The sequence below is a fragment of the Lichenostomus cassidix genome, chromosome 3 (assembly GCF_008360975.1).
Source record: "Lichenostomus cassidix isolate B80296 chromosome 3, HeHo_3.0, whole genome shotgun sequence".
NCBI classification, from domain to species: Eukaryota; Metazoa; Chordata; class Aves; order Passeriformes; family Meliphagidae; genus Lichenostomus; species Lichenostomus cassidix.
This window is the reverse complement of record NC_139483.1, coordinates 45243246-45261063: the sequence shown is the minus strand read 5'-3', so window position 1 is coordinate 45261063 and position 17818 is coordinate 45243246. Positions and strand designations below refer to the sequence as shown.

The 17818-nt window shown below is 39.4% G+C and overlaps 1 protein-coding gene across 6 annotated transcripts in view; it reads left to right on the top strand.

Annotated features, from left to right (window-relative positions):
- Positions 1-17818, top strand: part of RGS7 (regulator of G protein signaling 7) — a 267321-nt gene that overhangs the window by 239560 nt on the left and 9943 nt on the right. For 2 of the 6 annotated variants that reach the window (XM_085055563.1, XM_085055560.1), the window contains exons 17-18: positions 364-417; positions 10405-10883. The exons of 1 other annotated variant lie outside the window; for it this stretch is intronic. In XM_085055563.1, the coding sequence (XP_084911689.1) occupies positions 364-417; positions 10405-10563 (213 nt within the window). In that variant the 3' untranslated portion in view covers positions 10564-10883. Of the gene's footprint in view, positions 1-363; positions 418-1222; positions 1304-10214; positions 10884-17818 lie in introns of those variants that run through there. 3 more of the 6 variants (XM_085055564.1, XM_085055565.1, XM_085055562.1) reach the window with 3 other exon arrangements.

Here is a 17818-nt window from a genome sequence, read left to right as displayed (position 1 = left end):
GATGTTGAAAATACCAGAAAGCTTCAACTGTCCGTGTGAAGTCCTTAAGTTTGTGAATGTCAGTTCATTAACACAAGATGTGCACTTCATTATTTCTTTTTACTTTCAGTTTTTCTTTAAATTCAAACCAGTTTGGTCCCCATGAAAAATTATTTTTGTCTAGTACTATATCTGCTTTGCCCATCCCCTGTTTTGCCAAGTCCCATTACAGCCTCATACCTGTGTTTGCTTCCTGATTTATACAAACTTTGTTTTGCAGTCCATTGTTTCATCAAACCTTCTTTTCTACTCCATTGTTCTTGCTTTTCTTTTTCCCCTCCTTTTTCTTTTTGTTTCTTTTCTTTTATTTATTTCAAATTTAAGTTGGAAAACACTCTGGATCGTCGAACATCTTTTGAGAAATTCACACGCAATGTGGTAAGTTTGTTGCCTCGGAAGACTAGTAAGCCTGATGGGACATCCTTCTCCCCTTCCCCTCACTGATCCCTACTTTCCCTTTTGCTTCTCTGACCTGATGGCTAAAAGTGTATTCATCACAGCCTGTGAATTTTCCTGGGAATGACAGGTTTATAATATGCTTTCATTACAACCCTTCCTCCCTAGTCCCTTTCCCACTGATGTCAATAGTCATACATGGAGCAATAGACCTTTGGGAGCCATGCTTTTTGCATTAGGAAGCATGAAATTAGTAATTTTTGCCCCCTATAATTTTAGTAAGGAATCTGTGAAAACATACTTGATGTTGTTAATTTTCTGGTGCCTTCCGAAATACTAAGTCTAAAACAGTTTAATACATTGGATTTCCATCCTGTCTTCTTTTTATTTTACTAAAAAAGACTGTCCCCCTCTTTTTTTAATTTGGCACAAGGAAAAATAAACAATAATAATTTCCCCATTTTCCTTAATGTCTAACACAGCTTCTGCAGGACCAAAGAATTCATGTTGCTTATGTGCAAGGGTTTGATTTGGATTCATTTTCATAATGGACTACAAGAACTGATTTTTTTCTTTTCAATGTATAACTTTCGAAAGCTATTTCTCCAAGGTAAAAAAAAAAAAATGAAGGCTGGTAGATTTTGTGTGGGCATTCTTTTGCTGCCTGCCAAAAGATCCACTGATTTAGTGATATTTGGGATTCTTTTTACTTATCCAGTTTATTTGGAGTTATTTTTTTACATTGTGAAAATTCAAACTAAAGAATTCAACGCATTTATTTTTGTAGGGCAGAAACATCCCTATTTTTCCATGCCATAAAAACTGTACGCCAACACTGAGGGCGAGCACTAACCTGTTATGAAAAGAGGTAGAAAGATCTTGGATTATACTCAAGTTTGTCTGCATTGTCTGTTGAATTGTGCAGGTGACGCTGCTGTGTGTGTGTGTGCGTCTGTGGCTTTTTCTGTGACTTGGTTAGTGGAGCTGTGTGTGTTGAAATGAAAAATATGAGAGCTTTCAGCAAAGATCATGGTTTTTGTTTTTTTAGTTTCTAGGGAAGGAGAAGCAGTTGTCAGAAACTGTCTCCCCTACAGTGAGGCTCAAGAGTATTGCCTCAAGTACTTAAAAAAACATATATATAGTTTCCAGTATTCAAAAAAAGAAACAAACACAGTGAAAGTTTTGTGAAGCTGTGGGAATATCTCACATTTTAAACCAAAACAGTAATTCTTTAACTACTTTCTTATAGGTAAAGGCTTCCTGTAATATGCTTTGAATCCACTGTAATCAGGAAGAAATTTGGATTCAATGGGACAAAGTCAGTAAAGGACGCTAAAAGTAAATAAACAGCCACAAAGGAAACTATCCCAATGTTTGAAACAAAAACCCCTATGTTTTGCATGGTGGTGTTGCCATAGCATGTTGCAGTGTGATTTGTGTGTTGTCTAAACAGGTTGAATCTATAAAACAACATTGTACATGATAGCATTATACATGATAACTCCATTATAATTCAGTAGGAAGTTCCATGTTAATAAAAAGTCTGTAAAAGAGAGTGCATAGAGTGGGTAATACCTTGGGACCTCTGAGAGCTGGATTTTTCCCAGTCACAGTGCCTGGCGAGCTGCAGTGCTGCATTTATTCATGGCATTTTGAGCAGCCCATGGGTCAGGAATTGGCTGTGGTAAACATTATGTAAGCAGGTGGCCATGAGGAGAGAAAGAGCAGGCTGCAGGGAGATGGGGTGGGAATGCAGCGCAAAAAGGGAAAAGGTGAAAACGAGACCACGAGACACTGAAGTCGCTCCCAGAGCAGTGTTACAGATAAACCAGCAGCTCTGGGCACACACACTGCAGCCTCAAAAAATCAGCCATGCCTGATTTTCATCCTGCTAATCTCAGGGCAGAAATACCAGAACAGCAGTGTGCCAGAGATGCAAGGCAGGCCCAATGAACCAGATGTGAACTAGAAATGAAAAAGAGGATTTCTGGACATTAGTACTTCAATAGAAGAAGGGGATTTTTTTTTTCCTCCCCACAGAGCAAGCTCTGAAATAAAATCTGTGGGTTTGCTTTTTTTTTCCAACTACTACCTGTTAATCTGGGTGGAGTCTGTCAAGTCGGGTCAAGTATGAAAGAAAAATATGTCACTGCTAGATCTATATTCTCTATTAGACTGACAGGCCTGAGACTTGCAAATTAATCCAGAATATCAGGATGCTCAAATGCAAACCTTTTTTCCAAGATGACTGAATTCATGTCACCCACTTCCTCAGGACCCCTTTCCACCAGGCATCCTTGTTCTTCCACTCTTGTTCTTGGTTGTGATGAGTTTATATTATGTAATTATCTACCTTGATGCAGTGGTTTCAACCAGCAGGGATGAGGGAAACATTTCTCAGAATATCCTGCAGTGTACTGATTAACTTGATCGACTGTGAAGTGAGGGACTGTGGGATAGATCTGATTAATACAGAAGATAGGTGTGAAAAGAGTCTTCTACAACCTGGATAAAAGCTATCATCTCTGATTTAGTGAGATGAAAATTACAGTTTCTCTTCTCTGATGGTTTGCAATATTTAGACTAATTTTCACTGGATTTTTTCCCCTCACTTATTTCACAGTGGGTTTGTATTGAACTAAACTAGATCTCAGTTTTTTCCATTTGAAGTGTTTAAAATAAACCCAGTAACCTTGGCTGTGTCTAGGGACTCAATCTGAGAAGATGGGCTTGTAATTCATAATCTGATTTGTTGACTCTAAAAGGGTCCTGATCAATGTTAATTGAAATTGGGTTACACTTGCTACAGAAAGCATTTGTTAAACTAGAAAGTTTAGAAACTTTGTAGAGGGCAATTACTCTGTACTATTTCATGAATTACATGGAAATAACCTATTATAATGAGTCATTATTTCAGTCTGATGGGGAAAAAATAGAAGTGGAGCTATACTCTAGGCTCAGCTCTGCATTTCTTTGACATTGAAGAGTTTTCTTTACAGAAAAATTTCAAGAAGTTGGTGCACTTCATGAAAGGCCTAAATGCTCAGTTTGAAAACTGACTAATTAGCTGCTCTTTAGATTTTATAGTGCAAAATTGCTAATGCCTTTGGCAGTCTGCAATAGACAGGATGGATAGCGTTAGAAACAGGTCTGCATTCACATAAAATATACAGAAATAATAGCAAACTGGCATTTGCTGTATGTAATATTTATTACTGAACACTTTATAGTTTGCATCTGTGTAGTAACCCCAGCTATTCTTGGTGTGCCTCACTTACACTCCCAGGTACTGTGCAAAAATATAGAGCACATCCACTTCAGTGCTACTGGAATAAAACTGTTGGATAAGTGAATTGCCTTGGACTAGCACAGGCAGCCACAGGGGTCACAGGCACATGGAGCAGTGACAGTGAGCTCTGTGCTCCTCCTGCCTAGCTCAGCCCCTCAGCTTTCTCTTGGAGTGTAATAAAAATCCAGTCATCTGCAGCTCCCCAAGGGACTAGGGAAGTTAAAGGTCTAAGTGATGGAGCAGGAGGATCTCATTCCATGCTAAAGCAGTAGAGAGACTGAAATCAGCAGTTTCTCTGGCATTTAAAAACTGAAAGTCTTTTGAAGAATTCACATGGGGAAAAAACTATTAAAAAATTAAAAATTAAAAAGCTCAGCAAATTTCCTCTACCTCAAATGCTAATATCTACATTACAGGGGAAAAATACCAGGTGAATATACACTGGTAATAGTTATGGGAAAGAAAAGGTTCTTCAAGGAACAATTTTGTCTGTAATTTGTCATGTGTGTGCAGGATTTGTGACAGTGGCAGACTGAGCAGGACTTGGTGAGTCCCAGCCTGGTGCTTAGTTGTGATTCCTGGTCTGGAACCCTTGAGACAAAGGGATCTGCTTTACAGGGCGAGTGGGCTAATTTAATTTCTACTTCATGCAAATTTCCTTGTCCCACCAGGAACTGAGTTAGTGGGGCAAGAAGGGGTAGTCTCCCTCCTTAGAGCTGCCTGGGGGGAAATACTCCATCCTAATGTATTGGTGCCATGACTTCAGACACCACCATCAGTGTTAGCATTTCATCTGTTGCTGCACAGTTACAAAGAACACAAAAAACCTGCTTGTTGTAAGTTTGTGAGGTCTTGTGGAAGTACAGCCAGTAAAAAACAGACCAAATTCAGTTAATATATTAAACTAGAGAGCCATCAAACTATTATTATCTCCACTCACAACCTCATAAAAAAGATGTAAAAAAGACAGAATTAATAATTCAGAGTTTAAAACCATTATATCTTATATTACCCATATCCTTTCCAGCTTTCTTCTCCCACTTACCTGGAAGAACTTGCTGACCAGGGCCCTTTGAATTTTTTCTCCCCTCCAAACCAGTAACCATATACCATTTCATGCATAAGATGAGAAATGAGAAGGCCATTGAGCAGAGCACATTTTCACTGAGGTTCAAGGCAACGTCACTTAACGTGACATTGTGAATTATGGCCTAGAGATGGAAATTAAAACTCATAAAAGTAGCTTCCTCAGTCCTTATCAGTGGGTCATTGACTTTCTAGATGCTTCAGCAAGTGTAATCTCTTGTCATGTTAAAATCCCTCCCTTTATTGAGAAACAAGGCAGATAAATAATCAGTTTCATCTGTTAATCAAGAAATTTTTCTACATGAATATGTAAAACTTATGTACACAAGGTCCTACTCTGCTGCACCAAAAGTCCATCTAGTCCTGAAATATTGCTGAAGGCTGGATTTTGCTCAGGTATAGCATTGTCCAAGAACTTCAATGTGGTATCAGATGTGGGATCTCATTTTGAATCTACTTACAGGTTATTCCCAAAATTTAAACAACAAAAAAAAAAGCTAGTCGGAAGAAAAATAAATTATAAAGCTACTTATTTGACTAATGCAAAACAAGAATGAAAATAATAAGTATTTGTAGAAATGAAGGCCTTTACCATTTCAGGAAAGAGATGTCTTATTGATGTTTGACTAAAAAGAACAAATAAAATAATTGAAATTTTTATTTTGGGCTACTAAATAGTAACAAAAAAATAATTTTAGGATTTTTAAAAATTGTACTCACAGAGGAAAATCACAAAGATATGTCAGTGAGGACTGACCTCCTTGTGCTGTTCCGCAGTGACTGGAGCTAAGCTGTTGTGCTCTGTGCTGGAAGAGAGGAGCTGAGGAGTAGCACTTGCACAGCCAGGTTCATCCAAGTGAAGAGCCAGCACTGGTGAGGTATTGGGCCAGTGTCTGCCATTTCCCAGCTGAAAAACATTTGCCTAATTCTTAGGCTATTTGCAGGAGCGAGAACTGCAGAGGTATGGAAACTTGAGGAGTCAGGCCCAGGACAAACATACTAAAAATATTTTTCTTGTGCATCAGTCTCTTGGAAACCTACACTTGATGGTTATTCAAGTTCAGACTACCCCATGTGGCTACAGTATTTAGGTTAATCACAAATGAGAGCAGCACATTGGTAAATGCAAAAATAAGTGCAAAAAGAGAAAGAAATGGAGACTGTCACTGGATTTGGAGTGAACCAAAAGTGGAAAGCATTTATTCAGCTGCTGCCTCCTGTCCTCAGAGCATTGCAGGAAACAGTAGAGCCCTAATGAGAAGGGAATAAAGGCCTGCAAATCCCAGCCAGAGGCAGGATTTTCCTGCACATGTAACCACTTAGCACTGCAGCTGGGATGACAACTTGTGCCCCAAATTCAGTAAATACTAACCTTGTCCCCTTCCTCACATCTGAAAGAGAAGTATACCTGCACAGGTGGCTTAGAGCAGCATCCTGTTGCTGCTGTGGAAACTGAAGCAGAATTCTGCCCCCCTGAGCAGTGCCAAAGCAACTCCCCTGTGCTAGTGAAGCAACATGGAAAGAGATTGGCTGCTTCTTCTCCCCTGACTATTCAGATGTGGTCCTGTCAGGGAGTGTTTATGTACCAGCTCTGTGTGTAGTGCACTGCAATGTCATTTGGAAGCTTTCCCTGCCAGTCTGGCTGAGCTGATGGTGTGCTGCTGGAGTTTCACACGTGAGCAGATGGAGACCAAAGAGGGTTGCTTCTCACTCCACATCTCATTTTGCTCACCGTGGGGTTCATGCTATCTCTCTCTTTCCCCACCAGATGCATGGAGTTCTCTTTTCTAGTTCTACTAGTATAGGTCCTGGGGAGTAGCATCTGCACTGACAATAAAGAAACATGAAAAAGGAACCATTGAGGTTGCTTAGCAGAAAGGAAGAGAAGTAATCTTCCAAAAAGAGAAGACATGATCTTTCTCTATCATACATTTACACTCCAGGCCTTATATACATTTCATATTGATTTCTTATAAGCCACATATGTACTGAGGTTGTTGCTGACTTTTTTGCTGGATTATTAGAGGTGTTAGTGTCATGCTGCATAAATGGATCAGTCAGCACAACCGTATTTAGCAACTCATAAATCTGCATGTATCTTTGCAATTTTCCCCCCATAATTTTCTAGAAGTAAAGTCAGAAGAACAACTCTATGTCAAACAGTTAATATTCTCAAATAGGGACTGAATGCTTAGGCCAAGTGGTTTTGTACTTTTAGACGTACTTGTTAACTCCAGCTGCTGTGTTGCCTTCTGGTACTCTGACTCCCTTGTCAGTGTATGTGTGCGGGGTTTCACTTTGGCTTCTGCATTAATAAAAGTCTTAAGTAACTTTAATTGTTATGTTCAAAGTGTGCTAATACAGCCAAAAAAATCCTAATCCTCATTAGAGTTTGGCCATATGCTTCAAAATGTTGATGGCAAGAATATATTGAAAATATTAAGAATCTCCTTTTCATTATTCCGACAAGCATCTACTACTTCTGACATCCCCCCCAATTTTCTTTAATCTCATTAGAACAGGAAATATCTTCACATGCTACAACTCTGAAAACTGGTCTGTTATATGCAGGTTCCCGTATCAAAATCTGGCTAATGGCAATGCTCTTAACATTGTGTCTGAAAGAGATAACTAGGCTCAGCTCTTGAATTATGACCCACAATGGATGATCCTTACATCAGTCTGAAATTGAGTAAATCTGGAAGTCTCCTGGAAGCAGTAATTATGAAACTCTACCATAGAGAGCTAAAGTAGAAGTATACTCTGGAGCAGAGTTTGAAAGGAATATTTTGTAAAATGGAAAATAACAAGTCCCCGCAGATCTAATAAGATGTGACGATTCTGTATTTGGGGCTGCAATGGATTCTGTGTATTAAAAGCTTATTTTCTTAATCAGAGAACTTAATATGATTCAGACTAAGCACTGAAGAAGATCTCTTAAGGAGGGCAGATCTTCTAAGCTGTCACTTTTCCAATGTGATCATAAATTAGAACTACTAATGCCTTGAAAAAAACATTTGTTGTTGTTGTTGTTGTCGTTGTTCAGATAAAGATTTCTCTGAGGCAGGGAGGGGAGATGAAGGAGAGGACCATCCAGAGAGTTCCGGATCACTGTAGGGCTTTGGAGAAAAAATACCCAAAGACCAGAAATATCCAGGGAGCAAGAGATGTGGAATACAGACAAAGAATTGTCATGACAGCTCACTGTCTCTCTAGAGGAAAATTCAAACAATTTGAAAAAAATTCGAACAATAATGAAAAAACAATATGAAAAAATATTGAATTCAAACAGTATGAAAAAAAATTAACCAAAATCAGATCAACAAATAACTACTTTTGGGCCTGATTTTAGGTCAAAACTTCCTGGTTTATGTGGTAACATAATTCATTCCTGAGATGGTAGAATTTGATTACGGTCCATCAAAAAATTCTGGGAATTTTGAAACTCCTAACTAATAGTTGCAAATAATAATAAACAATTATTTCACAAATTTTATATGACAACAAGGGTTTATGCAGCTTTCCAGTGCAGTATTGAGCAAATTGTAACTAACGGGTTTTAATATTTTAATTAAGTGGGTTATGCTGTTCAGTACTAGAGGGGACTCATACATGTTTACAGAAAGTAGCCAGGCCTGTTCACCTGTAAAATTAAATGCAAAAAAACTTAATGAAAGGCAAAGATAAGCATATGTTCAATATTTTCTGAAATTATGTCTAGCACCAAAATTCATTAATTGTCTAATAAAATTGTCTAACAAAACATTAATTTTGGACATGCTGTTTTAAACTGTATTCCAAGGCCACACTGCTGTTGAGGCTTTTCTTGCTATTTAGAAAGAGAAGATATCTTACTATAACACTATGCCTGATGCATTAGAGGAAAACATAATTCAAGGTTTAACAAGTGTTAAGAAGCTGTGAATTTAATATAGGTATCTCCCTGTGGCAAATACAGGGAAGACAGAGTGCCACGAAGGAGACTTTCCATCTTTCAAAGAAGAAAGTATTAATAGTGTCAGGTGATATGGTGAACCTGATGAATGAGCAGTCTAACCCAACATTACAAATCATGAGTTCCCTTTCAAATTATGTTGTAGGGGAAGTATTCGTCCTAATTTGTTCAACTTGTATTTCACAGCACAAAGAATAAAATAGTTATTCTTCCTTTGGTGAAGACCCACTCTGATATATTGCATTTGAGCAAATGCTCAAGACCAACTTACAGATCCCTGTGAGCATAAATTTAATTGATAATGACAAAAGATATTAAATTGTGTAATTCCACTGAGTTATAATACTGCAGATAACTTAACAATTTATTCATATGGCAGAATAAGTTCATTTACCATTTACTGCAGAAAATGAAGCATCTCTCCATAGTTACAGTATTTCTTACTGTATTTTTCTTGAAATCAGTTTTATATTTTTCAATTGGGCACTTAAAATGAACAGTATAATAAATGTAAGTATTAAATATCTAACTGGTGAGTTAGAGCCATTTTGTATTTAATGTTTTATGATATATTTGTGTTACTTTGTCAGGGTATGCCTGTGATGTCAGGTTGCTGTGCCAGCTCTGCCTCTGTTGGATCAGAGCCACAGTAGGGTGGCCCTTGGAGAGCTAACTCCTTTTATGTGGCTGCAGGAGAGCTAATTCCTGTTCTGTGGTTTCTGCCTGGCTCAGATAAAGCTCAAATCCGCCTGAAATACACCAGAGTGACATACTTGACACCATCTTCTTCAGGCTGTAGACCTAGCTCTTGAGGGACAGTCATAACACCTTATTAAAAGAACTTGTTAAAAAATTGAAACCACATCCTTGCCACAGGAGGAATGATGAGGAAAACAACAATATGGAAATCCAGCCCCTTCAAAGCAGTGTTATGCAGTCACATGTAATACACCTGACCAGTGTTCCTTATAAATAGTAAATATGGTCTCAGCAAACTGTGTTCATGGAAAAGCTGCTTTCCTACCAATATGCAATCTGCCTCTTACTTTCTTACCTTAACTTGAAAGTAGCTTTTTTATCTTCTGTGACAGAGCTACCGCAGTTTGCACACTCATCTTTGCAGCACAAGGCACTCTTGCTTGCGGTAGCCTTCTTCAAGTTCTGGGTGTGACTGACAGCAAAAACCTCAGCATCAGTTTCTCATCAGCCAAAATCAATCTCCTTGAAAAACGGCCTTTAAATTTGCTGGCTTGTTCTGCAAAACAATCTGGCTGGCTGGCAGTGGAGGTGTTTAAGGACTTCCTGTGGTTTAAGATTTGACAGACTCCAGTTGGTGCCCCTAGTTATTTGAGAGTGATGTGGCAACACTGAGTGGTTGCTGATGAACAGGTTTGCAGTGATCATGCCTCTGTTTTCTGTTTTTGTTTTGTGTTTTTATCTTTTCCTCAGGGGAAATCGCTCACATCAAAGAGGTTAACCAGTCTAGTGCAGTCCTACTAAAAGGATCACCTTGTAGCATGGAAGCAGACTCAAATCATTATACATACTTTGTAGCTCACTGATTGCCTGACTCAGAGGACAGTAGAACAAGATGTTGCATGAGCAAGGACCTGACTTGTTTTCTTTTGTGTATACTAAGGCATTACAGACTCCGAGGGACTCTCTAGCCTTTCGATGCCTCCATTTCGAAAACTGTCTGCTCACTTCCTCCTTCATATCAAGCTGGATCTGTGTCTTTTTATTTTCTGCAAGCTCAAGTACAGTGAAAAAAAAGCTTCTGCTAGGCACAGTTTATTAAAAAAAATACGTCAATCAAAAACTGGAAGAAATGTAAAAAATGCATATATTAATAAATATACATATGGCATCACATTTATTGCACAATAAATTAGCACAGAAGGTTTCATTTCACTGATGTATTCACATTGAGAAAGAAAGCCTGTGTCTTTGTCTGTTGTCTGTATATTCTCTGTTAATGTTTCTTGCATTTATTTTTATACCATATTTAAAAAAAGAACACCTTTTACTCCAGATGTATTAAAGTTGATCCTTTCTCTGTAAATTTGTGTATGTTTATATTGTTGTTTTATCTTTCATTAAAAGATGCAGAATCTCTTTCCTTTGGGAAGTTTGAGATTTTAATATTGAATCTGAAGATTAGTCAAGAGCAAAACAATCCCTAAAAGTTACACACCTTGTGCTTTCTAAAAAGTGACATGAAATGGCATTTTCTTTCTCTCAGTGACACCTAATCAAACACACTTTATTGATAATCATTTACTTTTTCTTTTCTTTTTATCAAGCTAGCAGCAGAGAGACCTTTCCAGCTTGCTCATCATCACATAAGCAAACCTTTCTTTAAGCTAGTGCTGTGCTGTGACAGTGCAGCCTGACAGCGAGTCAGGCGCTGCCCCAGACCGGATTGACTGGGCGGCAATTCCTTAGGAATGGACACCAACACAGCTGGCTGAGAACACAAGGGTACACTTGCTAAATAGGAAGGACAGTGCTACTTTCTCCTTGCTGTCACTTGTGATACATGGCAACATTTTAAGCTGAAAAGGTAGTGGTTTGGGAGTGCTAAGTATACATCTGTGGAATAAACCTCCTGTGGTAACGCAGGAGGAGGCTGTCGTTTAATTCCAGGGCTCTGTTGGGGTGTGCTGGTGTGTGTCCACTGCTGAGGTTACTCACACAGAGACCTGTTGACAGATTTATGAGCGTGTGTTGATGTTGCCTGTGAGACAGTAGATATGGAGCTTCTAAAGCCAATCTGAGCTGCAACCAGAAATCTCTGCTTGGCCTAGGAAACAGCATTGTCGACTGATAGAGGTGATGTAAGGATAGTAGACAGAATCTCAGAGTAGAAAAGCAAGGATGGGAACTAAGTCAAATGACAAAATGCTGATACCTCCAGGGCATGGTAGGGTGCACAGGACAAACAAGCCTTTTTAGCAATGCACAGAATTGACTCAGGACAGCCAACTCTAGTACCATCTGTCATGCTGACTTTGGTTTGTTATTGAGAATCTTGTTTTAAAGGGACTATGAATCCTAAACATGCACACACAAAGTGGGACAGTCATAGATACAAGCAGACAATCAATTTGAATGCATTAATACCAGAATCATCTCATTTAGCATTGGAAAACCACCTGCATTGATGCTGCTGGGGACAGGACTGTGGCACACAGCAGCTCTGGGCAGAAAGGAGCTGAGCTGCCTTCTGCAGGCTCCACTCACTTCTCCACTGGCTCTGTCAGTAGCCTGGTGCAGCCATAACCAGGAACACAGCCTTTAAAAAGTGAGGCTGAGTGAGCCCAGTACAAAGTTCATTTTAAATCCATGAATGGCAGTTCCCCATATTCTGCTCAGCTGAGGTTTCTTGAGGTTTGGGATTTCTGTTTGTTCATTGTTTTCATATGCTACTGTGTTTCTGGTTTCTAGTTAGGATGATAATTACTGCTTTAAAGTGTCTCTGTTAGCACAACTCTACTAAGCTTTTATGGAAATGCCCCATCAGAGCTGGGTCTTATCAAGATCTTACCGAGAGCTCCATACAGGTCAACTCAAAATACTCACAATCTAGGGAGGTCAGATGAATTTTAGTAAGTAACTGCACTGAATCCCAGATCTTAAACTGAGATTTATTTTTACCGCAGAAATGTGAGCTCTGAGACATGAGCTTAGGACCAGGCAATCCATACAAATTTGAGCTCTGCTTCACTTCTTAGTGCCAAAGAGAGATATTTATTTCCAAACTCCTGCTGCCACCAATTGCATCAACTGGTATATTGCCACATTTGCCATAGTAGTTAACTAATTAGATACCACTGCCTGCTTAAAAAAATCACTTTCTTCAAACACCTAATGTTTCAAATTCAAGCATTAGGCATTTCATGCAACTTCACCCTAAGAAATTTTTTTTCCAAAATCACTTTGCAACACCAACTGCTCAAGAAAAAGTCATGGAGCATTTGTATTCCTGAACCCATTCTGTACTCATTCTAGTTCTTTTCTGGCATAGTTTAACTCCAGCTGGCAACTAAGTACCACACAGCCGGTTGTTCACTTCCCTGTACCTCCAGTTGGATTGGGAGGAGAAGAGGAAAAAGTAAAAATTTAATGATTGAAATAATTTATATTAATAATAACAGTAATCATAATGAAAATGAGAGCTAAAGAGGAAGGAATAAAACCTGAGGCAGACAAGTGAAGCACCATGCAATTGCTCACCACCCACTGACCAACACCCAGCCCCTGGCACAGCCATCAGCCCCTCTTGATCAACTCCCCCATTTTCCATGCTGAGCCTGGTGTTCTCTGGTATGGAATATCCTCTTGGCCAGGTCAGGTCGGGTCAGTTGTGCTCATGATGCTGCCTCTCAGCTTCTTGTGCATCTGCTCACTGGCAGAGCATGGGAAACTGGAAAGTCCTTCACTTAGGGTAAGATCTGCTCTGCAACACCAAAAGCATCAGTGTCTTATCAACATTATTGTCATATTAAATCCAAACCACAGCACTACACCAGCAAGAAAGTGAAATCTATCCCAGCTGAATCCAAGACATCTCCTTTCAAGAAATATGAAGTCTGTATTGAATGGCTGTCTTTCCCTGTATTTGCACAGGATTTAACACGATGTCTCTAAAGTAAAACCAGGCAGTACTAATAAGGATTTCAAAGCAGTCAGGAAGCTGTGTTAAGATTTCATTTGAGCTTAGTTCCAAGTGATACAACTCCACTGTTACATATGAGTGAATGTGGCCCAAACAAAATCAATCCTACAACTAGATGGTTTTTAAAAGGTTTATCTGCAATCTTGCAATACTTCATCACTGTCATTTGCCAGTGGCACAATACTGGGACTGGAAACCCAAAGCAGACGCAAATTTCCTTTTGCTTCCCCACAGAGAAAAGCTACATGTTTGTTTCCAAATATATACAAAGATCCACTTCAAGAATTAAGATTAACTCAGATTAAGGCATGTTTATACAATAACTGAACAGCTGCAGCATGACTTTGGTTACACAACAGTTTACCAATTAAAAATGTCAGTGAGGCCAAAAATCTGCTGAGGAAAAAAGGACCAAGACATAAAATCACTCCGAAGGAACCACATTTCTTGTTTTCTAGGGAAAAGCCATCAGTCCATGCCTCCTGGCTCTGCCCAAGAAGCTTAAAACACCCTCATGCAGAATGTTAACTGCAATATTCCTTAAAATAACCAGTTGGAGCTTGGAGAGTTGGGGTTCATCAGGCAGTCTCTTTCCCCAAACATCTTTTTACATAAAATGGCTCTGAAACCTGCGGGAGAAAGTGTTTGATAGTGCTGCTACACACTTCAGATGGTTTTCTGCTCCCAGACCAGCCTGTGAAGGAAAATGGCTGGTGGGGGAGGCAGAAGCTACCCTGGCACCTACCTGACAACAGCAAAATATTCACCCATTCTTCTGTAAGAAGCAAGGACAAACTGTCCTTCAACCCTCTTCAAAACCAAAGAGGGAGAAAAAGGGCCTTAAACCAGTGATGAGATAAATTGCAAAATGCTGAGCTAAAACAGTAGTGGAAACTGGCCAAAAATTAATGAGTTGAAGGTGAATACAGGACTAAGAAATGGGAATTAATTGTGGTGACCAGAACGGAACTGACAAGGGAGGAGAACTGGAGAGCTAAATAATTAGGAGCAAGAGAGGCGGAATGCAGCTGGTAGATTGCCAGCCTGTTGGCCACAGCCATGCTGAGTTGGAATTAAAATCTGAAAAATCAGGCAAGATCAACTGTGACTGGTGCCTTAAAACCCAATAAAAACTTTTTTTTTCACCTAGAAAGCAATTATGTATAATAACAAAATACCTAGAGTGGCCTTTTTCAAATTGCATCCATAAGGTTGTCTGAAATCATGAGGCATAGACACCAGATAGTCTCTTAAGAAATAAAAAATAGGAGGGCAACAACCAGTTGCCCTGGAAAACAAGACCTATAGGAATGCATTTAGGGTGTTTATTTATAAAAAAAAATTAAAGCCAAAGCAGACCACTAAAGTGAGAAAAGGCTGGTTTTGGTATGTAACTGGAATTAGGAGTTGCAAAAGCCAGTGATTTATTTGTGTCTCTTCCAATTAATTTTTTTTATGCATAGTGAATAACAGCTCTTTGAATTTAGATTTTAAAACTGAAATTTTTTTATGTCTCTTCTAGTTAAAGATATTGTGCATAGAGCTAACACTGGACTTATAGTCGGTGCATAACACTGGATGTATTATAACAGGTGCATAAAACACAGGAATTTTGCTAAAAGAATTTTAGGAGCTACAGGGTTTTAAAGAAAATAGGGTTTTAACCCCTACATGTTCAAGGGAAATTATCAGCAAATTATTTGGACATATTCTGTGTCCACAATTCATTTAAGCAAGTTGCTAAATGGTTGTGACTCACACCAGTCTGCCTTTTGATCTGACTATGTGGAACAGATTGCTTTTGTCTCCTGTGAGTTGAAGACATGCTGAAGTCCCAATATTAAAGAGGTGAAGGGAAAGAGAGGATGAGTTCTCTGAGGCTGGATTCCCCTCCTCATGCTGTTGTAGACTGTGGAGTCCTCAAGTGACATGTATACAACTCAATGTGTTTTGTTTGTACAGACTTGAGGGCTGCAGAGTCTCTCCAGACCATCGTTATCTCTGAAACTACAAAGTTTTGTTTCCATAACATCTAAACAGAATCTTCTTTGCTTTGATTTATCCCTTTATTTTTGACCAGGCTGCTGCAGTCACTACAATAACATGTTCCCATCATAAATGGACATTGCAAGGTTACAGTCTCCTTTGGTTTTCTTGTTGGTATTTTCTGAAGTGTTGAGTGACTTTATTACTCTCCTTTGTGCCAGAGGGTCTCACAAATTTTTTGGAGGATGGTGCTTGCAGGACTCCCACCAAGGTTTTACAGGAGGAGGGCAGAGGATTACTATTGTACTTCTGTCTGTTCACACAACTACAGGACTTGCCCTTTTTGCAGTAGATGGACACTACTGACCTGTGCCAGCCTGTATGGCACAGTGATGCCCAGATCCTTTGCAGTCTAGCATAGATGGTTGCTCCTCTTTTTGTCTGGCTGACTCTCCTAGGGTCAGTGAGGTGTCTTGAGTTCTCCCTTGAATAGCATCCTCGTTTTTCAGACCGTCTTTCTCTTTTCCCAAGACCTTTTGTTGATTTTTTTATTCCACCTGTGCATTACTTGCAGTCCTGTTATCTGCAGGTATCTTTGTGTGTGGGTGAGAGTGAGGAATCTGCTGGCCTGGTTCTTTAACACAAACACTTGAATGAAAATGAGTATCATCATCACTATTTGCTGTAAGGGATTGATATGTGTAAATTGCAAAGAAAAATTGTCCAGATAATAAACTCTGAGAACCTGCTCAAATGCTAGATGATAGTCCTTATTTACAAGTGTGGATATGGACAGTAAATATCAAACAATATTAAGACACGATGGTAAATGTTACCTTGTTAGTGGCATTTGCACAATTTTTATTGTACTTTGCTCCCAAAATATATTCTGCTGCATCCACCTTCATTGGCTTCTTTTTGATTTGACTAGATTTTGAAATCTTTTAGATTCATCACAGATGTAATCTTTCAAAAGGGGTACTATTTCCCACCCTTCCTCTCAACCTGGCAGCTGCTCCTTCAGCATGGGTATCACATAAGTGAAGCATTTCATTATGCATGTTATCTTTTCTATCCATGTTTTTTTTCCCTTATCCCTTTTGTTTTTGAAAGATGAGTAGCAATGGCATATTTAATGTGACTTACTGTTCTAACTTTTTGCTGAGAGGAATGTATAACCTGAAATCTATTACCTTTTTTGAGTTCATCTCTTTTGATACACTGTTCTTTATACAACTCTTCTTTTAAATTCTCTTCTTCTCTCCCCCTCCCCATCAGTAATATCTTTTTTACAATTCTCCATCTTTTATGGTTCTTTTCTTTGTTCCTCTAATTCTTGCTCCATTGATCTCTCCCTCCTGGTCTTACAGTATCCACTAATGCTCTTTATACTCACCTTCTCTGTTTTATCCTTCTTGGAATGGAAACAAATTAGAAAAAAAAAATACCAAAACAAAACAGAAGACATTGAAGGAGAGGCAGGCCAGTGCTAGGGCAGGGGCTGATGCAGGTGCTCAGTGTGCCTCTGACTGTGGCCTGATCTCAGGGGACCATTCTTCTCCCGGCAGTTTGCCTCTCCCCTTCCCTACCCTGTTCCTGTGAGCTCTCCACTCCTCCTACAGCCTCTGCTTCCCCAAGGTGAAGGAGAAGGGGCATGAAGCAATGTCCTGAGGACAAGGGTGCCTGTGCAGGGGGCTGTCACACAGCAGGGACATCCTCTCTCACTGGTGGGGAGGTGTCTCTGGGAACCTCAGGAGATGCGAGGGAGATGAGTTATTCCTTTGCTCAGGCACACTGAATGGAAACTGGCAAAATGAAGCCTGGCGCCCAGGACTGAGGGGAGGAAGGGGGGTGGTTGATACTTGGGTCATTCACTCCCAGCATTCCAATTTCAAATAAATAAAGAACTTGAGCTTCTTCCGTGCTCAGAGTGAGGTGAGGGTGTCCAGAGAGTGATACAGACTGTCTCTGTCTATTATCTCTATCTTTTGGAGGCAGGAATGAAGATTAAAGCCCAAGACTAGGAAATATTTCTGTGTCCATCCATACTGGTCTGGGAGGTAGCTCCAGTGAAACCAGTGAACAGGCCTATGGAAGCTCATGTTGTGCCTAAATTACAGAAAAAAAAAATGGGGCAGGAGGCACAAATGTGGAATTTCATCAATGGATAGAACTGCTGAAGATACAGTTCTGACAATTTGATAGATATGCTCAATTAATGAGGGAATTGGTTTCCAGAAAGTTGTTTTTAGGGAACTGTTAAATCTGTAATTCCTAAGTAATTTTGGTCACTCCATTTATCCTTCCTCTGTCCCTCCTGAAGCAGTTCAGCAACCTTCCTTGACTATCAAGGTTTTGCCTTATCTCTCTCTTCCCTTGATTTCCTTCT